General features: G+C 32.8%; 1 protein-coding gene across 2 annotated transcripts in view; it reads right to left on the bottom strand.

Moving 5' to 3' along the window:
• The window catches only part of LOC115885635 (remodeling and spacing factor 1), a 53,029-nt gene extending 26,943 nt beyond the window's left edge, over positions 1-26,086 (bottom strand). For both annotated transcript variants that reach the window (XM_030904599.1, XM_030904600.1), the window contains exons 1-14: positions 25,706-26,086; positions 25,079-25,263; positions 24,827-25,023; positions 24,525-24,711; positions 23,322-23,433; positions 23,217-23,267; positions 23,108-23,161; positions 14,796-15,890; positions 11,487-11,807; positions 8,766-8,903; positions 5,511-5,642; positions 5,319-5,447; positions 2,444-2,569; positions 2,202-2,386 (exon numbers count right to left, since the gene is read on the bottom strand). In XM_030904599.1, the coding sequence (XP_030760459.1) occupies positions 2,202-2,386; positions 2,444-2,569; positions 5,319-5,447; positions 5,511-5,642; positions 8,766-8,903; positions 11,487-11,807; positions 14,796-15,890; positions 23,108-23,161; positions 23,217-23,267; positions 23,322-23,433; positions 24,525-24,711; positions 24,827-25,023; positions 25,079-25,263; positions 25,706-25,850 (3,057 nt within the window). In that variant the 5' untranslated portion in view covers positions 25,851-26,086. The remainder of the gene's footprint in view (positions 1-2,201; positions 2,387-2,443; positions 2,570-5,318; positions 5,448-5,510; positions 5,643-8,765; positions 8,904-11,486; positions 11,808-14,795; positions 15,891-23,107; positions 23,162-23,216; positions 23,268-23,321; positions 23,434-24,524; positions 24,712-24,826; positions 25,024-25,078; positions 25,264-25,705) is intronic.
• Between the last annotated feature and the right edge of the window lie 69 nt (positions 26,087-26,155).

The raw sequence follows: 26,155 nt of genomic DNA, 5'->3' as shown, positions 1-26,155 counted from the left end.
ATTCGTCGGAACAGTGATCAAAGATTTCTCAGCCATACCCTTTTCCCTTGTGAATTCCAGGTAGAGTATGACAGTCTTCATTTCGTTTAATAAAATAAGTAGGGCTATTTACAAATTAGGTGTTTGATTTACATACATAACCTATTGTCCTCAAATTTCCCTAATATTGCTTCTGCCAAGCGCATCCGAGGTAAGTCAGAATAAAAATATTTTAAACACAACGTAGGTTCCTTTACTTCATTTAAAATGTTATACTGTTGGCCAAAATCTTACCTATTTAACATTGTTGAACGACCATGGGTATGTTATACTACAATATACTCCTCCCTTAGTGTGCGAACACAGTGCAAGCAGGTTTGCCGCTTACTGGTAGTCACCGCCAATCTGGGCACCTATTCTTGACATCGTTCGCAACTTTGCTTATACGCATCACGTGTATTGTTTAAACAGGGTATCCCAGAAATAAGTGCATGTATTTTAAAGGGTGGTAGATCTCGATAAAAGAAACATATTTTCTCTTTATCGTTTTTCAAATAAGTCCAAAATAACGGAGTTATTTTACTTTGAAAATTTCCAAAAAAAATGATTTTTTGCTAAAATTTTGAGTCACTGGATCTTTTCTGGATTTTCTTTCTTGTAACTTTAATCTACTACCTATGTTGCCATATTATCAAGAAATTATTTTTTTTAAATAAAAACTAAAAAAAATTCCAAAAAAATTTCAAAAAATTCGGAATTTTCAAAAAAAAACTATTTAGAAAAAAACCTCATAGGTATGTTTCTGGGTTTGAAGTATACTACCAGTTAAGTTAAAATACTTGCACTTATTTCTGGGACACCCTGTATATGGGTACATCGTAGCACCGCGCCGCGCCGCCTCGCGCTTATAACCTTCAAAAATTAAAGCGTGTTATCAAATCGGCTAGTTCACAGTGAAAGCAGGCAGATGGCAGGCAGGCACCGTCAACCAGCGTTCATCGGCGTTCTCGCTTTTACCGGAACGAAAATTTATTTATTTCTGCTTTTGCACGCGCCGACGGCGCACAGAGGGTAATAAGAACTAAAAGTTGGCCAAAATTTTGTTTTATGATTTTTTTGCTTTTTTGCTAGTAATATTAATTATTAATTAGAGGAGAGGTTGCTAATATGGAACCCCATTTTGTTTTTCCTACACAATATTTTTTCCTCTACTCTGAAACCCTTTCCACCGATCAAATAGGGCCATTCTGTGCAAAACCAAGCAATTGGATGAGGATGCTAGAACAAGAAAGTAATTTGTATATTATAGACGATATTTGAGCGAGGATGGGTGTTATAGGGAAAAGACTATTTCCTTTAAGAATCTATTTAAATCAATGTTTTTTTTGGCAGTGGCAAATATTGGCAAGATTTTTGTACATATTCCAAAGCTGGAGACTTTAAGCATTGAACGGATACTAATTTCCATGCGGAATATTGCCGAATAGTCTTACACCTTATAAAAATGCCTCTGATTTTTTAAATATAAAACATTATAAAGAAATAGAATAGAAGGAAACGTTTCAAAATAAAAATATGGCGTAAAACAGGACTTGCCAGCTGGCTCTGTATCCATGATGACAGTTATTATAAACAATTTGCAAAAAAAGCACTACAAACAATTCCACTATTTTATAATCTTAGAAATATTCAGAATACACTCAAGATAATTCATACTTATAATTGAAATATATTATTTATTTGATAGTCAACTTATGACTTAAAAAAAGCTAATAAACGCGCTTACATTTAGTATTTATAGATTTGTATTCAGTTAAGATAAAAAATGAAAATAAAAATATTTCACTTTTGGCCAGGTTTATAGACCAAATACCCCTAGGTGCGGCGCAGGCGCGGCGGGAGCGGCGTTTGAATATGGTTAGGTTAGGTTAGGTTAGTTAATCAGGTAGATTTCCTCTTAATTAACTACTTCCGAACCCTGCTCGCATCTCCGAAAAAGCCATATAACAATACACGGCATATACGCAAAGTTAGGCATCACGTGTATTGTTATATGCCTTTTTCGGAGATGCGAGATGTGAGCGATATGTGGTCAAGAATAGGTCCCCAGAGACGGCGCTGCCTGCCGGAAAGCAGAAACCTGCCTCCACTATGTTCGCACCCTTAGTCATGTTATTGAATAGAGATAATGTATGGAAAATAAAATCAAAAGAAATAATTACCTCCTCGATCACTTCGTCGCTATCGTCGGAGCTCGATTGCCAAGGACGGTTTTCATTAAATATCCTGCTCACCGGTTTGTCCTTCTTCCTTTTTTTCTTCGCTTCAACAACTTCTTCAACTTCAACGACGGGTTTAACTGGTTTTTTACTTTTAGTGCTTTCAACTTCTTTCGGTTTCTTGGTGCCTAAATTAATAAATAGTTACAAAAATGGTTTTACTCGAAATACAACAAAGAACTAACGCTCTTCTCTAGGCTGAGGCTGGACCTGTTCTTTGATCTTCATCTGCGCTATCCTACGGGACTGCCTCAAACCTAAGCCCCCCTCGCTTGGAGAGTCCTCGACTTTATCCAAACAGGCAAGTATTCCTTTAAAAAATTATGACAATAAAATACAAATCTATAACGTACTGAAAAACATAGAATCCGAGTCACAAAAGTTGACGAATTTGTCAAAATAGTGTTATTTATTGGTTGAATTTAAAGACTTTGATTGGTTAGAAAATTACGCGTTTTTTAAATTTATTGCATTTTCATGCCTCCGTTCATTCCAATTCATAAATATACGTAAAAATTAGGTTTTCATTAACATGATGAGTAGGGTGTCCGTTATTTCCCAAGTTGATTTTTTTTGCTGCCGCCCTCTGAAATTTTAGTTTTTGCTATAAAAAAAATGATCCAACGTAAACAAGCTCTTAATTTTTAATTTAAACCGTGCCGGAATCATGATAATTTTTCCACTTAAATAACATGGGGTTTTCTGACCTTTTGCATTTAATTTTTTTATCTCTAAAGCAAATGAATCTTCAACAATACAAAATATTACGCGCTACAAAAAAGGTCTCTTTGGTTTTTTCCATAAAAACATTCCCTTAAAAGATATTCGCGCTCAAAGTTATGCACATAGTTTATAATCAAATTTTTCTATCATTCACTGCAAATTCTAATTGACCCTTTTGATTTTTACTAAAAAAGGATCTAGAGCCATACTTTTTCAATAACAATACAATATTTCTTTACCAACTTTAATATGGAAAACTAATATTGCGCCATCTATGATCAATTGTTCTATACTATAATTTAAGGTTATTGTTTGATTGCCTTTCAGTGTTCGTAAATGTGTGTCAATTGAAAAGAAGGAACAAATTTCAAGTGGTTTTTATCTTAAATATTACTTATGATGACTTAGAAAATCCCATGTTATTTAAATGGGACAGGTATCATGATTCCGGCACGGTTTAAATTAAAAATTAAGAGCTTGTTTACGTTGGATAATAGAGGCGAGCAAAACTGCGATTGTGATTTATAAATCGCTGCGACTGTAACCTGCGAATGCGATATTGATATTTTTAAATTGGTACGCTGTAAACTGGGAAGCTCAATCCCAAAGTTTTCAATAAAAAACAGAATAAATAACGGAATCATTTTTTTATAAATACTTACAAAGAAACTGTTGGGTGTTTCAATGCCATGTACCTTTTAAAATTTGTAGTGCTTGTTTTTTATGATATTTTTGCTGCACACATATTGCACCGAGTATTGCACGTAAAATCTTAATCAATTACCAAAAAAAAATTCCACAAATAACTTAGTTTCCTTTTTTTAAACATTTTTGAATAGAACAGACCAAATAAATTTAAAAGGGAAATTAAAAATACATAAAATGTTCAAAATATTCGAATGTGCTTTTAGACAGTCTGTAGGTATACTAACGAAAAATTTATTATAAAAAAGTTTGCCGCCAACCTTAATTGAGATAACTAAAAAAACTGTTTTTTTTTATCTTTTTTTCTTTTAAAAACATTTTCTTTATATGTAACTCAAAAGAAGCCGACGCCGACGGCTTTGATAAGGCTAGTCCTGTGCAAGTGCAAACTTTCGAACTTTCAGATAAATAAAAGGACAATATCACATTTTATTATATTTGAAATTTCTCTAAAATGAAAAAACTGATTGTAAAGGATGTAAATATTTAAATTAACATAACAGCCGATCCACAACTGTTAGTTAATATTCAGAAAATTATATTATATTATGGACTGTTATAAAAATGTTTATAATAATATAATATATAACAAAATATACTAAATAAAAAGGTCTGAAAAAAGTATCCATATTAATAGAGTTTCTTTTCCGTACTCTATGTCTTCTAGTAAATCAAGGATAAAAATAGATAATTTTTTATAATTTGAATCCAAAAAAAACTGTCCTTATGAATCATTTGTAAACAATCTGAATTATACCTGGGAGCAACTGTAACTATAATTAGTCATAACCGAAAACAAGAATTGTTTAACCTTTTAAATCCATAATTATATTATAAATCTAAAACTATTATCAAAATTTAAAACTAATAAATTATATATTATGCTGTATATAAACATAAGCCTATTTTCCAACGCTTCATAAAAATTACGGGGTCCCGATTGCGAATGTGATTTTGCGATCTAGTCTAGGCCGATGTGTTGGGAGCTGCGATGCTGCAATATTGCGATTTTCGTTCGCCGCTCTTCCTTGGCGTGCCCACTCCCGATGCCGCGCCGATGCCAACGAAAATCGCAATTGCAATGCTGCGATTTTCGTTCAGCTCCTCGTTCGCCTACTCAGTGCGGTGTCGATGCACCGCCGCCGCCGCCGCCGGTGCGAACGAAAGTCGCAATGCTGTGATTTTCATTTGCAGCTCTTCGTTCGCGTGCCCACTGCGATTGCAAATCGCAACTGGTGTAATATTGGTTGCCTAAAAATCCAAAGATCGCAAAATCGCAAGTCGCAGTTTGCTATGGAAAGGAATCGCAGGTTGCGATTGCAAATTTACAAACGCTGCGATTAAATCGCAGTTTGCGATTTTCTGCTCATCCCTATTGGATAATTTTAGAGCAAAAATTAAAATTTCAGGGGGCGGCAAAAAAAATCAACTTAGGAAATAACGGACACCCTAATGCTGAGCGTAATAATCCTGCAGCCGGATCCTGTACTTACGTTAGCAACGTCTAAACTCCGTGCACTAGGCGTGAATTCAGTTTCTTTCTTCGATAAATAAATAAACTTTAATCATAGAATCTCGACGATATATATTTTTCTTAACATACACAATAAATAATAAATGATAAATTCTTACTGCTATTTTTCTTTTCCGGGTTCCTATTAATCGGTTTCTTTGGTGTGCTAGACTTTTTCTTTTGTTTGCGCCGCGTCGGTTTTGGCGCGGGCGGTTCATCGTCGCTATCTTTGCTCTCGCTACTGCTTGCTAAAGATGTATAAAAAATTTTAAAAATATTTCTTCAAAACGGAAAAGTAATAAATTACAAACCTTGAAGCTGTTCGATGCGTTGTTCGACACTTTTTCTTAGCGCCGTATCGACTTGCCGACGACCTTTCAGCTTCATCCGCTTTTCTGGACCGTTGTCGGGTTCTTGTTGTTTTTGAATAGGAATTTCTCTTCCTGAATAAGTTATGTATATTGTGTATAGCGTCGTAATAGAGAGAATGTTTACATTCGTGAAAAGGAAACGTTCCCTTCCAAGAGCATGTATGGGCACTAAGGCGGGTCAAAAATATTGAATATTTACTTTTACTTTATACTCTGAAAAAAAGGTTGGTACACATCTCAAAAAAATTCTCCCCAAGTATGAGTTCTTAATTTTAATAGCTTTAATAGCTACCAATTTTAATAGCTACCAACCTTTTTCTTTTAAAGTATAAAGTGAAAAAAAAAATAAATAGCATTAAAAAAACTAGTATTTTCTGTATAGTATTTATAATACTCCATATTATATAGACATTTAGCAAGCGATAACGGGAAAACCGGAAAAATTACGGCCCCTTTTTTGTCGCTGAAATTAGGAGTTCGGGGATTAGTATAGTATTATACCTCTATTAAATCGTTGATTGAAAAAATAAGAAGATGCGCAACCTTATGGGCGATTTCGTGGCACAAAAAACATGTCCGAGATATAGCTGGCGTTACAGTCAGATTGTCTGAGATTTAGTTTAGCTCTGCGCCTCTGCGCGCTGACGGTCGTTTACAACGCAGCGGATAAAGAATACTGTACAGTAGTTCTTCGACAGAGTAGCTTTCAGTCGACAGAGTGAGTGGTTGGCGGAGACAGTGTTGCCAGAACTACGGATTAGTCCCTAGATTTACGGATTTTAGGCACAGTATGTTAATAATACAGATTTTCATTCAACAGCATCATTAAACAATCTACATATATAAAATGCTAATGTTTATCTGTGTCGTCTCTACTGAAGTAACAACTTGCTCTAGAAAGTTGCTTTTTTTACTAAAAGATAGCTAATTGGCTCTTCTAAAAACTGTCGTCGCCGGATTTTTTGTTTTTCATTTAATTAAAAAAAATAAAAGTATTTTTTTCCTGATGTCGTGGCGGATGCGCCAGGCTTCAACTAGTTTAATATAAAATTATATAATTAAACAAAGAACCGCGCCAAAGTTGGCTCGGAAATGAAGCCCGTTGTTATTTCATATGTAAAATATTATGGTAAGACTCAATAATCGTCATTTCCAAGCCAACTAAACGACCTTTTCTCGATCAAACGAAATATTCAGTACCTTTAAAAGAATTTTTATTTTTGTTGTCTATTCTATGTGGCCGGCCGTAGCTCCAGCGTTAATGTGTCGATCTGCGGAGCGGAAGGTACTGAGTTCGATCCCCAGCTAGTACGGTCGCTTTAATTATTTAAATAAAGATATTTATTTATCTAAATAGAGCGACCAACGAGCCACCACCTCAAAGAAGGCAATGGCAAACCACCTTGAGTATATTTGCCTTGTACAACCTCTCAAATAGTGCCGTTCGGATTCGGCAATAAACTGTAGGTCCCGTGTACTTGTGAAACACTGATGACACACATCACAAGTACATGCGAGAGGTAGCCGACGCTCTATATAGAGTATGGCACCCTAAGAAGAAGAAGTCTATTCTATGTTTAACACGAACAAATTTTCAATAGATAAACGCGGATTTTTCATCCAAATATTTTTTCGACAAACAGATTACAGATATTACACATTTTAATATGGCAACACAGTCGTTTTCGGTTTCACACCGTCTTCCATATGCCTTCGCTGACCGGATTAGAGAAAATAAATGTTTTATGCGTTGGCCGCAGAACGATTGGTGGCTCCACCATACAGCACTTGAGACATAAGGGGAAATCAAATCAGTCTTGTCACGAATTCGCCCATTAGGTTGCGTATCTTCCCTATTCTTTCAATCAACGATTATATTATACATTCAGCTACTAATTTGCCGATTTAAGGTTGATTCTCACTATACCTTCCGTATCAGCTCCCTTCCGTTTACATAAAATATTATGTCATGTAAATGAATAGGACAATGCACACTATCCGTTCCGTTTCCCTTCCGTTCCATATCCCTTCCTTCCATACATATTTTTCACGGGCGGACTGAAGCGTATCGAAAACATCGTTGTCAAGTTCTTACATTTGTACCTGCTCTGTTAACATTTTGCTGATATTTATTTATTTTTTCACCTCTTAATTAAATCTATTACCTTTTTCAAAAAATACAAATTTTTAAAATAAAGCTTTCGTAATGATATAAATTGTACAATAAAAAGTATGGAACTGATACAGAACGGAAGCTTACGTATAGCGTCAATACAATATAAATACGGAACGAATATGAAATGGATATGGAATGGAAACGGAAGGTATAGTGAGAATCAACCTTTGATCTGCAAATTGAGTTTGTAGTGTTAGTGCAATATAATTATGCCCAGAAAGAAGGACAGCGTATTCTGGATATCTAATTTTTCTTAATTTTTTCTTCTTTTCGTTCTAAATGTTCTCAAAATTTTAATTTTTCACCAAAATAAGAAACAGTTCAAAATAAAATTTAAAAAATCAACTAAATGATTTTCCAGCGTATTTTTTGCACTAATAATTATAAATTCTCGTTTATTCTCGTTCGTTCTCGGGGAATTCTCGAGTATTATAAAACACTACTAATAATTAAGGCTGTACTTAAACTGCCGTTAAACGGTAGCTTACTAAAATGCCGTTAATAGGTATTACGTCGTTCATGTGACCCACTTGACGGCTTTATGAAATATAGGAATTTTATAAGGACCAACCAACGCTATCCACTCCACCAAATAACCAACTTAACCAACGCAACTAACCTCGACACTGATAAAAAATATAAAAAAAAATATAAATTAGTAAAAATCAACCAACCCCACCAAATAACCAACTAACTAATGAATTAACACCCTCCAAATAACCACGCTAACCAACCCGCCAAATAACTAAACCAATCCAACCAAAAAGTGTGAAACCAATGCAATAAGATCACGCTATAAGCAAAAAAAATATAAAAAAGTCTTGGTCGGCGAGAGATTTGAACCACAGACCATCCGCTTACGAAGCGATAGCCTCAGCCACTGACCCACAGGTGCTCTTGCAAAAAGTTTAAGGCTAGGCATTACTTTCCGCCGACATGAACGACGTCACAATATCTATTAACGGCATTTTAGTAGGCTACCGTTTAACGGCTGTTTAAGTACATCGGATAATTAATACCTCTTTTTCGTACTGCTCTCATAGGCGATGGCGTTTTCACTGGAGCTGGCGATGGTGTATCAGAATCCTTAAAATCTAGCGAAAACGATGCCAAAGTTTGCTTAACTGCTGGCGTAGAAGTCGTTTCATTGGATTCTCCTAAAACAATGCCTTTCTAATAATTTATTATAGAAAATCTATCAAAGTTAGAATGTATCCATCTCTAAAAAGTGGTAGTTATGTCGTAATATGCTATTAGATTTGTTTCGTTCTTTATGTTTTACTCATTTTGATAAAGCAAACTTTAACTAAAAATTTGTATTATTATAAGTGGCTCATTCCAGTTTATGGAATTAGGAATAAATAACTTAATTTATCCAATTAGGAATTATCACTATCAGATTGGAACTTTTTTCCTTTTTTTTTTCATTGTCTAGGCTGCCAGAACCATTCTGGCAAGGTACCTATCTAATTTTATTGTCAATATTTCTTAAACTATACTTAAATTCTAAAGCTACATTCAGAACCTCCAAATTAGTGGAATAAATTAGCGTAGAAGTTTGTATGTAAGCATTTAGAACTTAAAAATTAGTGCCAGTGATTTAGAATTAGTAGAAAAAGGTAACAAACTTTTTAACTCTTCCATTTCAATATTTGTGAGGAATGCCCATGGAATGCTATTCTGGGGCGCTATTCTGTAAAATCGTCGGTATCGGTAAGTTACGACAGCTCTCGATGCGTATTTGTATAAAGTAAAAATGTGTTAATTGTTGTTGTCATAGTTACCGATCGGTCCTATGGCAGGTATCGCAAATTTGTACCGACGAAAATCGGTATCTCTACCGTGCCCTTGTCAACCTCACGGTAGAGATACCGAGAGTCGTCGGTACAAATTTGCGATATCTGTCATTGGGCCGATCGGTAACTATGACAACAACAATTAACACATATTTACTATATGCAAATACGTACCGATAGCTATCGGTAGCTCACCGATTCCGACGATTGTACAGAATAGCGCCCCTGGCCTTTGATTATCATCCGTCAAGAGAAATTGTGGTTAGAAACATGTTAGAAATCAAAAGTTTATTATTTTACACGCTAAATATTAGGCTTTCTCTATGGATACAACTGACCACCGCAATCTGTTGCCAGGATATTCTATTAATTTTAATTGTGTTTTTTATACATTGTGAATAGTGATAATGCTTTGGAACAGGATCTGTTTTTTCGAAACAGGTTTGTTTTGGAACTGGCTTGGAACAGGTTATATATTATATATATGCTATCCTGTACCAGTTCCAGTTCCAACTGTTCCAGCTGTTTCAAAACACTGCGACACAAATTAGCATAGAAAAATAAATAATATAAAGACGAGTGTAACTGGAACTGTTTTATTCATATGGAACAGTTTGGCATTTGGAACAGTTTGGGACTTAGAACAGTTTGGGACTTGGAACAGTTTAAGACGTGAAACAGTTTGGGTCTTGGAACAATTTGGGACTTGGCACAGTTTAGGACTTGGAACAGTTAGGGACTTGAAACTGTTTGGAACAGTTAAGTGAACATAACTGGTTTGAGTTGAGAATCGAGGTCGTATATCGCTTTCGCTAGTCTAGCGGACGGGACCGTTCAGCTGTTATATGTTATCGGGATAGAGAAGAGAGACCTAAAAACAAGCGTGACGGTTTGCGCGGCTTGCGCGGCGTTGCCGCTGTTTAATATATTTATTTAAAATTCAACTAAATTTTTATTATAAATTTTAAATAAGAAGAGTTTTTTAAATGTTAACAGAATAGGTGAAGATTTTTTTTTATAATAAAAAAGAGGGCTGGTCATGTTGCCATATGCAATAGTTTTTTTGAAAAATACAGTGTAGGCAACAGTTCGGAGAACACTCTACTACTACTAAAACAGGGAGAACCGAAACAGAATGACACCAGTACGGTATTAATTTACGTTTTGGAACAGTTTGGAACAGGTTTCTTGGAACAGGTATCTTTTGCAACTGGAACATGTTGTACCTGTTATTAAAAAATCGCTGTTCCGGCCATGACTAATTGTGAATGATCGTAAACTAAAAAGCGTATAGTACAATTCAAACCACTAATTTATTCCACTAACTGCGAGGTTCTGAATGAAGCTTAAATCCAACACAAAGACAACATACACACTAAACACCCATGCCTGGAGCCAGCAAATTGGAACTTCTGATTTAACAAACTACAAAAATTACATTAACCTGCAATTGTCCAAATGTTTAGTTCCTTTAATTTGCAGCCTTCGATTGACGATCTGATAGCCCAAAAAGAGCCTTTTTGGGGCATAATCGCGTGAATAAAAAATAGAACTCATGAGTTCAAACTAACTATTAAATTGGATAAAAAAATATCAGATGAAAAAACAGAATTCCACAGAAGTAACTTTTTAGAAACACAGATGTAAATTATTAACTTGCATTTACACACATAACGCGGATGTATATTTGGTAGCTCTGCTTTTGAAAGTCAGCCCCTTTGATCTGTGTTAAAATATATTATGTAATCGTCTGACGAATTCTGCTTTTTCGATAAAACTTCAAAAATGCAATGTCAATCATGAAAAATTCGTGGCACGGTTAATGGGCAGCCCGGATAATCCGCGCACAGATAATCAAAGTTCTACTGTAATTTTCAACAATTTTTTGCAAAAAAAATAGGCCTTATTTTAACCGAAAAAAAGTATTCAAGAAATACGCTATACCTTCTTGTTCCGACACAGCTAGCGGATCAGCTTCGACAGCCGGCGCAGTGTCCCGACTATCTTCCGTGTTCAAATCGCACGAGATCACAGTACTATCGCCACCAGATTTCAGAGACGTATTCTCATCGCCACTGTCTTGTTCTTCCTTTTGATTTTGTCGCGTCACTCTCTTGCTAACCACCTTCCGGACAGGACGAACGACTTTTTTCCTGGCATTTCTCAACTTGGCCGTTGACGCTTTCGCCTTAGACGACACTAATACAAGTTCAGGTTCTATAGCGGGTTTATCCTCTTCGGATTTCTTTGACTCTTCTTTTAGCTCTAATTAATATGGAAAAATAATTAGTCGCTAGAAAATTAATAATTTTATTTTTATATTTTAATTTGTCATGTGGATTAACATTTTGTGAGGGTGAAGTATTTCAAATTAACGACTCCTTTTTGCTGCTAACGCTAATCTGGACGGGGCTTACTTTGTCTACGCAGAATCCGAACCGCGGTCTTCAGCTATATAATTGTCAAAGACCTACCGACTTGGCGATAGTGTCTAAATTGACTCTTACAAGATATCCGATCTTATCCGGACTCGAACCAGCATTAACGAGCAGTGTGTATCAATAGATGTTACACTCTTCTCATGGAATGGCACGACAGAGTTGCCAGGCGGTCACCCGTCCATCCACTCGCATCGCCTAACGTCGCATAACTTCGGTGATCTATTGGGAACCTGTGTTTCGACGTAGCTGGGCCGTTGCCCTATGAGCATAAGAAAGGAGAAAAAGAGAAACGAGAAAAAAAAAGAAAAAAGAAAATCATCATAAATCATATATATACCGGGTGCGTCTCAAAAGTGCCTCACCCCTATAGATAAGTTTTTTTTTATTTTTTCAGATGAAAAAACGAGATTTGATATTTTAGTATATGACAAATTAGGATTAATTGGCGTACTCAATTGTTTTTGATCACTTCCTGTTTCACCGGAAACCGGAAATGACTACAATTTTTGATTTTTAAATGACACCCTCAGTATTTCTTTACTTTATTCGATAGAAAATGACACTCTGAATAGAAAAAACTTTTGATATTTTTGCATATTGTTTTAGTTGAAATTGTAACATGCGGTTCATAACGACAATTTGACTCGAAATACCAAGTGTGTGGTACCAAATTCATCGTAAAATAATGCTTTTTTCAAATATGCTAATGAGCCACCCTTGTTCCATTTGAAAAAATTGAGATATGATTAAAAATACGATTTGGGCATCTTTTAACCGGCCAGGACAAGACACGGAAAACATTAGACAATCAAATCTATTTTTCCAAGGCTCCTTGATTAAAAATTAGTGTTTTTAACACAGCTATGGCACTCTAGATTGAAATTTAAAATACTATTTTTCTTTAAGCGAAAATGTCAAAAGTTGACATATGATATGTCAGTCTATTCAGAATGTCATTTTCTATTGAATAAAGTAAAAATATACTGAGGGTGCTGTAAATTTAAAAATCAAAATTTGTAGTCCTTTCCGGTGAAACAGGAAGTGACCAAAAACAATTGAATACGTCAATAAATCCTAATTTATGTCACTTACTAAAATATCAAATCTCGTTTTTTCATCTGAATAAATAAAAAAGTTATAAGGATCAGCCATTTTTGAGACGCACCCGGTATATATCAAAAAATATAAATCGCTTTAAAAAAAATTCTTGGATTGTTATCCAATATAATCGAAAAAATACGGCGTCAGAGATGACTTTGAAATGAAGATCGCTGGCATTTTATATAACTGGACGCCGTTTTTTATCACACTGTATTTATGAAGAGAAGTAGCAAAATAAAGAGTTTTTTAGAATGTATAGACCGTTAAAATATATATAGACTGTCTATAAGTTTTTAGAAAGTATATTGCCACAGATAAGCATTAGTTTGTAATACTAACACACACTTTTCATTTTAAATTCATTGTTGCCAACCTTGGGCATATTCGGAGCCGCGCCGGACTGACTAAGTGGAATTTAAATTTCGCGCTGGGGATTCAAGTGGTAGCTCTGCTGTAAAAAATGTCAAGTTGCTATATTTATTTACTAATACTTTGATTAGTTTTTACGCTTTAGTTTTCTATTACGAGTTTTTGGTTTAACTAAATTGTGTTGTGTTACTTTAAGCTAAAAAATTTTTACTAGCTCTTTTAGTGCGAAGTGTACAAGATAACTTAACAGCCGTTGCAAAAAACTCATCGCAACCATATTAGAATATTTTGGAACGGGAAAGCGGTAGTAATAATTAATTTATTTTTGTTTCCTAAAATATTTTGATTAAAAGAAAATAGGTACTTAAGTGTGGACAACCCTGTGTCGGCCAAGCTTAATCATGTGACTATAAGTTTATTTGGTATCATCAATTTTCAGAAGAATCAAAACATTATCACTAAAGAAATCAAAAAGTTTCTTAAAAAAATCTTAAAATTATTGAAAAAAGGTCATTTCCGAAATAAACAATTTTATTGAATTTATCAAATATACAAACAGCAAAAAACAGAATTCTTACAGTGCCACACTCTATAGAAAAAATAGGCAACCTCTCGCATGTACAGGGTGGACCATTTTGGTTGTTTCTATAGGGTATCTAGGAAACCGTGAGAAATATTCAAATTTTGATACTGCAGTCTCGGTTCATTTTTTGAAAAAATCACAATGGCGCAAACGGATCGTGGCTATCTTGATCGGTTTCGAAGCTACAGGGGGATTTTCAAATTTTGTCCTTTTTGAAGATGTTCGATAGTTTGTTTCAGCAACCACGTAAAAATGAATTAAACATTCTAAAGGCACTTTTTCGTGTAGTATGCAGTTGCGTAGACAGACTTTTTTTGAAAAAAATATTTTTTTAGATATTAACTATACTTATGTTTTTTTTTTTTAAAATAGAACCCCCTGTATATTTTTAAATTTCCAGATTCAGCTTGGCATGGGCTTCTCATTACAAGGTGTCTTATTTTCGTGTGTTTTATGGCGTATCTCGCTTATAGATACAAAGTTATTTGATATGAACTATATAAACACAACGTTCTAAAGTCCGTCAAAACGCCAGTTCTCGATCGATCACAGAGGTTAAACGACATTAGACTTTCTTAAGAAACAATTGAGAGATCCGAGTGAATAAACTTCAGTAGTAAAGGCAGCAAAATGAAGATGTTAACATAAATTAGTTGTTTCTTAATTAAATAGAAGTTCAGTAGATAAAAGAATCACAAAACAATGTAAATCAAATTATATTTACGACTACACTATACAATGAGATAAAGTAATAATTACCATTTTTGTCATCAACATCTTTTAAATCTTTCTTCTCTTCTACACCATTAGATTTTTCACAATTACTTTTAACTACTTTTTCTTCATCTTTATCAACCAATTTCGTCACTTCAGATTTCAACTCAGGTTCCTTTTTATCAGTATTTTCTTCAGTTTTTGAAGACACCTCTCCATTTGTTTCTTTGGATTCTTCATTCCCACATACATAGGCAACCTTTTTAACACAAACAGGTTCAATTACTGGAGCTTTTTGTTCCTCTACATCATTCTTAATAGCATCTTTTGATTCTGAATCATTTGTAATTTGATTAGTATTTACATCAGTCTGTTTATTAGTTTTTTCTTCTTCTGAATGGTTTTCATGTTGGACAGGTTTAGATTGGTCTTTTGTATCAGTTTTTTCATCTACTTTATCACTAACCTTCTCTTCGTTATTTGTATTATTGTCTAATTTATTTTCCGCTAAACTTTCTTTTCCATTTAATTTTTCATCTAGATTTTCTGATAATGTTTTAGCTTCATCTTTTTCTTTACTTTCACATTTTTCATTTTCTATATCATTTTCTAACTTGCCAGAAGGGGTTTTAGGTAATAAATTTCTATCCTTTTCTTCATTTTCACTAACTTCCTTTTTTGTATCTAAAGGGGTTTTGAATATGTCATTTTTACTTTTGTCTTTGGTTTTACTATCTTCCTTTATATCTAAAGAATTACCAGATGAATTACTTTCAATGACTTTCTCCTTTGCATCTACTGAGTTGATAGATGACAGATCATTTTTAACAATGTCTTCACTTTTAACATCATTTTTAGAAGTCAAATTACTATCCAAAACCTTATCAACTTTCGAACTTCCAACACTTTCGTTATTATCGTTTTGGTGTTCTGTTGACAAAGCAGTTTGTTCATCAGTTTTTGTATCTTCTTTGCTCTCTTCTGGGTTAGGTTCATTTCCTCCTTGGCACTCTTGACCGGATCCGGTACCAAAAAAATACATTATATCTTCTTCTATGGCTTCACTTAATATTGGACTATCATTCTCTGCGCCACTGCCCTCGCCCTGTATTTTCATTACTGGTTCTTCAATTGCCTCACCTAAAAAATAGAAAGCCCTATAAATTAAGAAACTATGTCGTATTTATAAAAATGTAGAGATATACTAGAAATTTACAGTGTATTTTCTTCTTTCTATTTCTAGAGCTCTACGTCGAAATTTTTCGAACCTAATTCTTGAGATATTAGTTATATACCTTTGAATGAAAAAAATAAGGAAGGAGTATAATGCTAACCATGTATTCATGCAAGGTAGACGAACAAAGGGCCCAAGGGTGGGGATCCTTGACAGTTCTGTTTAACGATTCATTTGACACATTTGAATTTGATTTGAAATTTTGTGGATTTGTCAGTCTTTACTGAGCTAATTTTATATTATTTTTTATTCTACTACTGATAGTTGTTTAAAGGTAGTAAATCTAGAAGGAAATTGTAGCAGAACTTAAATTAACAGTGACACTGTTGCCATAGTTTAAGGAAAAGAGTAGTTGCACTCTCGCAAATATTTTCTGCCAGTTTTTGCAATCTCTAGAATATCGGCAGATTGCAAAGCGTTTCAATGGAATTCCGTCCGTCGAGCTGCGAGGTTCGAGCATTGCGTCCCAGCACAGAGACGGATTGACAAAAAATGAGTGCCTTACTGTGTGCTGCTATTAATTGTAGTAAAAATTCAAAAAATCGTTCTTTTAGTTTTTTTAGATTTCCATCGGATGTAAATCGGCAAGCTGATAGTAATTATTAATTAACATTTAATTAAGTATATTTGTTTATTTTAGAAGCTGAGATATGTAATTAATTAAATGTTATTATTTTTTTAGCATGTGGGCAAATTTTAAAAATAGTTTTTTAGATATACAGGTTGTCTCAAATATGCGAATGAAAATATCTTTTGGTCAGGGGATTTGCCATAAAATTTCCATTCCAATAATAATTTCTGAGATAATTTATATAGATTGGTTTTTGAAACAATTTTAGAGTAAATATTTTGTACATCTAAAGTCTCTGCAAATTATTCATATTTTTGAATTGAAAGAATTTTATAATAGCATAATCTCTTATAAATTTAGTGGACTGTATTTTTTATGTTTTTTTTTATTTATTTTTTATTATAAGTGGTCGTAATATAACAATATTCAAAATATTATAGACAAAATATTGAGTTTATACCGTATGATCGAAAAAAACGGCGTCCAGTTGGCTGGAAAATGACGATCTATGACATTTCCCATATAAATTTACATATAAAATGACAGCGATCTTCATTTCATAGCCATCGCTGACGCCGTTTTTTCTCGATCATACGGTATTTGAGGGAAGAAAAATGCCATACCTAGCTTTAAACCACAGTAAATATACAGGGTGGCCCATTAGTGCGAGGAAGTCCTATATCGTCGTCGTTGTCGAAGATGTGAAAAAAGTTTTATTTATATGTTATATAGGTACAAGGTATCACAAAAAAGTTATGGTAAAGCTAGTTTTATTTTTTTTTTTTAATTATTTTACATCATTCTGTATACATTATTCTAAATAGGGTATTTTTTATGGCGTCACCAAAATCGGAATATTTATAATGGTATATTTTTTAAATGCAACATTCTGTATATTATTTTTCTGTCAGATGCAGAATTAAAAAGTGAACATTTTTTTATTTAAAGTGTTTCTAAATTTTTAACGGTTTCGCAGATATTCGCAGTATTATATGAAGGGTCTCGGGGGAAAACCATGGATGTCACAGAATATTCTTTTCGAGAGAAATGAATTTTGAAGTTTGATATATTATAAGTTTTGAATGAATGTGTTTAAAAATCTATAAAAAATACACAGTTTGCAAACATGTATTTATTTTAAATGCCAGTTTTAGCTAAACGTGTATATAACATAGTTCTTAATTAAACACAAAAAAATCTAGGTTATGTTCAATTTTTAACGGAGAAAACCATGAGTGTCCGTCTCCATACAAGTGCTTTTATTCACAAGAAGTGCCACTTTTTTATTCTTATATCTTCGCCAAATAACTGCACCGCGAACGGTGTTTGTTTTACATCTAGAAATAATATAGAATTGAATTTTATCAAATTTTCAATATTGTGATATGTCATATTCTAGTGAATGTCTTTACCCTGGATGAACCCGGTGTTGCTAGATCTTCGGTTTGCTCCGCGCGGTTCCTTCTTTTTCCACCTAAAAATATTATTAAAGTGAATATTATAATTATTTTAAAAAAGAAAGTTTAACAATAATAATATATATTATTATTGTTTAATAATTTAATAATATATATTATTATTGTTAAACTTTCAATGTTAGAAATATCTCTTACCAATAATACCTAATCTTTTAGTGGGTGGTTTTACCGTGGATGAACCCTGTGTTGCTAAATCTTCAGTTTTCTTTGCGCGGTTACCATTCTTTTTTTTCCCACCTAAAAAACATTATTAAAGTGAATTATTATTGTTAGACTTTCAATGTTAGAAATATCTCTTACCAATAATATCTAATCTTTTAGTGGGTGGTTTTACCCTCGATGAACCTGGTATTGCTGGATTTTTATTTGAGTTAGTTTTTTTCCGCTAGGAATGGATTCATACAGTTTTTTTGCGTCTTCTGATTCGCAAAATTTTGATAAGAACAGTATGTCTTTATATTTTTCCTCATTTATAGGAATGAATGTGAAGTAAGACTGGCTAGGTAATTCGAATTCGAAAGGTTGTAATTTATTATTTAGGGTTTGGGCACGAGATCGGATTGGATCTTCAAACTTTATGCCATGGTACGAGTCTCGATAGAAAATAGTTCGAATATGTGTATTTATACAAAATATTTCTTTCATTTTTTGCATCGCAAATGGACATTTTTGAACATATTTCTCTTTAAAAAAATTACACCATTCTCTCACCAAACTTTGAGATACGGAAATGACATGGAATGGTGTCGGCTTTATACGAGAAAATGCGATATTTCCTCCCAATCGGTAGGTGTTTCCATTCTGCTTCTAAGGTTAATTAGGCCCATATTTTTGTCACACTCAAGGTACGAATGACCTCTAACTGGGTATGTTATGGTAATTGATTGAAGCCGTTTAACTACCGTAACCATATAGTGAATAAATCTTACAACGGTGTAGTTTTTGTTTTGCCCTCCTGCTCCGTCACAGAAAATGTGGACATGTCGGACTTCTGGTGGCAAATAATTCATAATGAAATGGAAAAGAAACGAACATACTTCATCAGAGCCCTTTTTAGCAATAAACTCTGGGTAAGTATAAAAGTACGAGTCAGCACTTGATAAAACATGCACGTTGAAGGAGTACATCGAGAGTTGTCGACGATAGTAGACATCATTCGTCGTAATATTTGGTAGCGAAACATTCTTTTGGTAATCCATGCTTATAGCTTCAAAATCATTTTGTTTTCTTGCCTTTCTTTTGCATGCCTTTTTTCTATCATAAAAAGCTTGTGCCTTACGGAGATGAAGTTCTTTAAGACTGTTCAGTTCTTCAAATTCTCTATTTTCATTTCTATCGTGAGTTTGTATTGCTTTCATCTTTGCGTTAAATTCGTCACACTGGCTGCATGTATCAGACCGCGGATATCCAAAGCTAAGATTAAAGTCCCTTTTAAAAATCTCTTTGTATGTTTGATAAGAAACTTTAACTAACGGATATTTATCTTTAAATATGGAAAACATTTTCCATATTTAAAGATAAATATCCGTTTTTTGGCTCTTTCGTGCTTTAAAAGACTGAATATGGCAGCGGACAGTATCTAGAACATCCGGCTTTAACTTGTTATAGTTTACTCCACCCCTTCGATCTTTAGGAGCTTTGCCACTCATTTTTAACTGTTTTTGTAAATACTGAAGTTTACTCCCCGTAATACCATGTACTGCCAAAAAAAATTTAGCGCATACTTGTACTTCCTCATATAGTGCTTCCGCATTTTGTCTCATATCCGACTGGATCCTAACCCATGTACATATAAACCGAATCGTGGAACATTGCATTATGCTGATCTTTGGCTCTAGATCGACGCCTCTGAATATTTACTAACGATATTAGAGAACACAAGTATGCGTTTTGTTCATTGTGGGATAATAAGGAATTAAAATGATCTAATATTTCTTTTCTCTTATTGTCACTTACTTTGTCAGTGCACCTTAAACGTTTGCATTTGCAAAAATTACCAAATTCGTGAGATTGGAGCCTGATTTTTTTCATTACTTCGTATAACCTGCCCATTTTTTCTTTCCTTTTAAAACCAATGGCCTTGATTTCTGCCATTATAATTCAACTATTTGAAAACAATATTAAACACTTCTTGTATCACTTTGTTTAGTATATCTACGAAAACGATCCGACCACGTGCATACACACTTAACAACTAAAAACAAATCACATATGGAAATAAAATTTAACTTTACCAGATTCTCCTAAGTGGACATACACTGTTTTCGCCATTTACGCGCGGACATCCATGGTTTTCTCCCTATATAGGATATTTTAAAAGTGTAATATCTCGGCACATTCAGCGTTTTCTTCCTATATTAATACATGAGCTAACAGTAGTTGCCGTAAACTACAAAATGGAGTGTTTAACTCAATTTTAAAAATTTTGTGACATCTATGGTTTTCTCCCGACACCCTTCATATTATTCTTTCAACAGTAAATTTTTATCAAAACCACCTAATATGATCTTTGTCTGATATTTTATCGTTGAAAATCCCATATATGTAATATAATACAGCGAATATCTGCAAAACGGCTAAAAATTTAAGAACACTTTAAATACAAAAAATGTTCACCTTTTAATTCTACATCTGAAAGAAAAATAATATATACAAATAAGTGTTGCATTTAAAAAAAAATGAGATACAGCATTTTAAATATTACGATTTTGGTGACGCCATAAAAAATATCCTGTATACGATAAAGTAAATTTTCTACGCGAATTTATTCTGATATCCTTCATGTTTAAGAAAACATAGCTAAGTATTAATAAAGTTATATTCACTCTAGTTTTTTACCACTTTTCGTATATAATGTTTTTAACCCCAAAGTTTTAGTAAATAATAAACAGAATGGCAACACCGCAGTGTGCTTTAAATAAAGACAGTGTACTATATGCAGAATTTTATGCCGAATCCAATTATCTACAGAAAACTAAACTTGTTTTAAATCAAAAAAAAGTTGTAGAAAATCTCTGAAATAGATAATAATATAAAAATATGTCATTATATTTTTCCGCATTTATTCCCATCAGAAGATTTTTAGATATAGAAGAATTGTTACCTACACGAAATGTGACAATATTCTGTTTTCAAGCAAGTTTATACTCGATGATCAATTTTTTTTATTTTATTTCATTGTGAACTCATATTTTCCTAAAAACATATCTGTGAAACTATGGCGAGTGCCACGACTATACTTTGCCTAGTTAATAGACCACGACTATACAGCTACGTCAGTGGTCACGAGAACAAGGTCATAAAAGTGGCAGAAAAAGAACAAAGGATTTGACAAGGAGTAAAACTACCAGTTTCCTTATACTATGCTATTGCGATTTATCGAAAAAGACTGTAAAATAGTTAGTCGTGTAGCGTGCGATAGACCTCGGTTGAAAATCGAGGGAAATAATAGAATAACTTTTCATTACTAAGTGACTATATAATATACCATTCGTGTAGTAAACCAATCATTTATGAAATTCACTTAAAATTAACTAATTATATACATTTCTTGCATTTTTGCTTTTATTTACTACATGTCAAAGATTAGATGTCAAAGAATTCAGAAACGTCAATTTGACTTACCTGCTTCAGTAGCGTATCGGATCGGATGTTTGTGTTAATAAATAATTATTATAACTTATTTTCATTAGAATTGTATATTTTTATAAAAATTTTAATAACTACCAATATTTATTGACAACGTAAAATAAAAGAATCCACCCTCTCTCTACCCTACTACATTTTTACGTTTTGAATAAAATTAGAACAGCACTGATAAACCGGAATTTAAGTCGGCAATTTTAGGATCCCGTTGCGGTCGATCTAAGATTTTTTATATGCTCCTTCCTAAATCGCTTTATTCAAAGGTTTATACGGAAAGATGGACAGAGATACCCCTTGTTACATAACTCAACAAAAAAATTAGAAATCAAAAAAAGTCTACATAAGTAGTTTACAGTACTACATAATAACTAATAAAAAAATATATAGCATTCCAAATAAAAATATAAAACTTTAATTTGAAAATAGGTCTGAGTCGCTCTGTATATTGCCAAAATATTTTAAAAACGAGCGCAGCTATTCCCATATTCCCACATGTTGAGAACAATTTCCACATATTGGAAAAAAATATTGGAGTTAAAATCTTTTTTCACTGGATCACCTTGTATATCATGCTATGCTGCATGGTATAAAAACGATCATTATTATCCACTGTTTTAAATGAAAAAAACTATATTTTATAAAATAAATGAGCACAGTTTTTATCAAAATTTATCCTGTGATTTTAATATCCAAAATCAAAATTATTTTGATAACAAAAAAATTAAATAATTTTTCCCAAACTGAATTTTATAAATGATTGATTTACATAAAAGTTCACTCAATTTTAAAATGTATTCTTCAAAAGAGAAAATTATTAAGAAAATGGTGGTTTAAGACACCCTGTATACCGGGTGCGTCTCAAAACTGGCTCACCCCCTATAACTTTTTTATTTTTTCAGATAAAACAAAGATATTTGGTATGTTAGTATAGCCACCATCGTTCCATTTGAAAAAATTGAGATATGATTAAAAATACGATTTGGGCATCTTTTAACCGGCCAGGACAAGACACTAAAAACATTAGACAATCAAATATATTTTTCCAAGGCTCCTTGATTAAAAATTAGTGTTTTTAACACAGCCAAGGCACTCTAGATTGAAATTTAAAATAGAATTTGTTTTTAAAATAGAATTGACATATGATATGTCATTCGATTCAGAGTGTCATTTTCTATTGAATAAAGTAGAAAAAAACCGAGGGTGTCATTTAAAAATCAAAAGTTGTAGTCATTTCCGGTGAAACCGGAAGTGACCGAAAACAATTGAATACGTCAATCAATCCCAATTTATGTCATATACTAACATACCAAATCTCGTTGTTTTATCTGAAAAAATAAAAAAGTTATAGGGTGAGCCACTTTTGAGACGCACCCGGTATAGTAATAATCAAATCTTTTTAATTCAAAAATCTATAATTATAGATACTTACCAACAATTGGTTCTTTGTCCTCAACCTTATTTGACAATTTACTATTTTTAGCATCTATAAAATAACATAATTCATTTACCATTTTTAATGTTATTATTTTTAAACCTACCTTTGGCAGACGTTTCTTCAAGTTCTGACTCTTCTTCATTGTTTTCTTCGCCTACAAAAAAAACGTATAAAAACAATTATTTTGTTAGAAAACCTCTAAACTCACTTTTTACTGCAATGTTTGATACGACAACGTCCAAATTCCTAATTTTATACTTATGATATATTTCCTCAGATTCTTCTCTAGGCCTCTTTAAACTCTCCTTATCGTCTTCATCCTGATATAAAATTTTCAATCAAAATAAACGTTATACATATTATTGCACATTATCAGTAGTTTGACAAGTTAGATGTCTCTTAAATCAATAATTAAATATTGACAGTTCTAAATATTGGCACACCGTATGATCGAAAAAAAAACGGAGTCCAGTTGGCTTGGAAATGAACATCAATTACATTCCCCATTTAATTTTACATACAAAATGACAGCGATCTTCAATTCATAGCCATCGCTGACACCGTTTTTATTCGATCATACGGTACAACCTAACCATACAGAAATGACACAGGTGATTTTTTTAGGGACAAATTTTTTAAATAAATTTGACATATTTTTAGGCTATAATTTTAATGACGCCAACGGTCAAATTTTGCTTAGTTGATAGTTAGTACCAGCCAACAGGGATAAACATGCACAAAATGTTTAAAACTCAGCAACAGCAGTTCCCGATAGATCACGGAAGTTAAGCGACGTTAGAAGATGCAAGTGGATCGACGGGTGAACGTCTGAACACGGTTGTGCTATTATTCTATGGCAAGAGTGTAAAATCTCTTGATACACACTGCTCATTCCCGTCGCTTCAAGGTCAAAATTGTCAATTTGGTATGCATAATAATTATGCAACTAATAATAATAAATTAACTATTATACTATTATTTATTAACTAATACTCTGAATTATTCAGAGTAACTAATGTTTACTGTCACTTCTACATAGTTAAGGTATTCTGTGCCACTATGATTCCTTAATATCTATGATGGTCCTGATATATTTTAGACCTATTTTACCACCACTGTTATAAAATGTATATCATATTTATATATTCAAACAAATGTAGTTGTATTGATATCTTTTAAGTAATATTTATACCCATTTCCTTTGCTTAAAAATATTGTCACTGCTAAGACAATTAAAATTACAAATAATGAATTTAAAAATTAGATTTTAGATTGAAAAACAATGTCTATAGTTTCAAAACTCTAAACTATAAACTGAGTAATGATATTTATATTTTCTCACATTTAATCACCACTCCTAACAGTCCTAACACTTCTATACACTCTATTACATAATTATTATATTACCTACCTGTTTCTTTTGTAAATTACTATCTTCATCCTCTGAAGTTTTTTTAGAATCAGTGTCAACTTGGCCTGTGTCAATTAAAGGCTTATCTGATAAACTGTTACTATCTTCATTAGCAGCAGAATCAGAACTGTTTTTAATATCTCCATCACTTAAAGTGTTTATAAGAGACACAAGACCCTCTCTGTCTCTACAAGTTCATTAATAAAATAGAAAACCATAATCAAACAAAGAATACAAATTAAATATATACATATCAAGAAATACATAAAGATTACAGAAATACAGAATAGGAGCAATTGTACCTGGCAACAAGTGTCCATTTTTCATCGTCTAAATCTTCCTTATACACTCTAATTTGGCAGTTATTATCACTATGAAACCAATACGAATAACCTAATTTATCTTTTCCAATTGGTTCTGATCTTAACTCTTGCGAAGATAATTTGTTCACTTCTGCTTTAAACTTGGCATTGTAATCAAACTGCATTTCCAGTAGCTCCTGAAAATAACCAAGGCATCTATAATTATTAACATGGATATAATAATGTAATTACCTTTAAAATTCTAACTTTAGAAGATAATTTCGCTTTCTTATATCCAAATCTCTCTATTTCCCAAGCCTCCACGCTGCTGAACAAGTGACAGCACTTGATTAAAGCTTTCTCCCATTTTTCAATTTGAAACGATTTCTTTATCTTTCTTATAAGCTTTATATGCAAGTCAACTAAACTTTTTGAAACTAAAAAGGTATTAGAATAAAAATAGAGAAAATAGCTGTATAAACAAAGCAAATGCAAAAGACAAATTTGCAGTACTTTTAAAAATAAACAAATCATGTATTGAGGTTAGGTTTTGGCATTTACATACATTCAAAATATTGAACATTTACTGAAATCAGTAGATAATTCCACTGTTGTATAGTAGAAAACATTTACAATATTTGATCAAATGTACCTACAACATAAGATTTAAGCATACTTACAAAACAAAACAAATTTCCATAATTACAAATGATAAAAGTAAAATTATTAGTTTCATTAAGTACTTCTTACAAAAATACACAGAAAAAATAAGATTCAAAAATGGACTAGTAAAACATAGTAATTAAACAAAATAATTACAACTTGATTGTATGTATTTGATGACTGATTAAGAAATTTCAAACTATAAAAATAGTTTACCTTCATGGGTATTTTCCAACATAGACTGTAATTCAAAAAAGTCCACATTTGTTATTCCCATTGTTTCCCCAAATTTCTCTAAAAATGCACAAATAACAGCAAAATTCGGATCTTCTTCGCAAGAAGCTTCGCTCTCAGACGCCATTATACAAGTTTTATAAACTGTGTGTACAAGAGACAGAAGATGCGGGCACTCCTCACTTTATAATCACTACTTAGTACACGGCATTATTTTTATTATAAATATCATTTAGCCCCATCAGATATCGAAATAGGCTAAATTAATTGCTGAAATTCACGAAACAAAACAATTATTTTCACAAGAGACATGGCAAATCTTATGTTAATATAGGTTATCGTTTGACAACTTAACAAATGTCAGAATATGTTCATATCTCTCTCTTTCGCACTAAATAAATCTGAATTTTGATGTACGATGAGCATGAGTGA

Source organism: Sitophilus oryzae, unplaced genomic scaffold (genome assembly GCF_002938485.1).
Source record: "Sitophilus oryzae breed Bouriz unplaced genomic scaffold, Soryzae_2.0 scaffold_404_pilon_pilon, whole genome shotgun sequence".
NCBI lineage: Eukaryota > Metazoa > Arthropoda > Insecta > Coleoptera > Curculionidae > Sitophilus > Sitophilus oryzae.
Note: the sequence above shows the minus strand (reverse complement) of the source record. Positions and strands in the feature narration are given on the sequence as shown.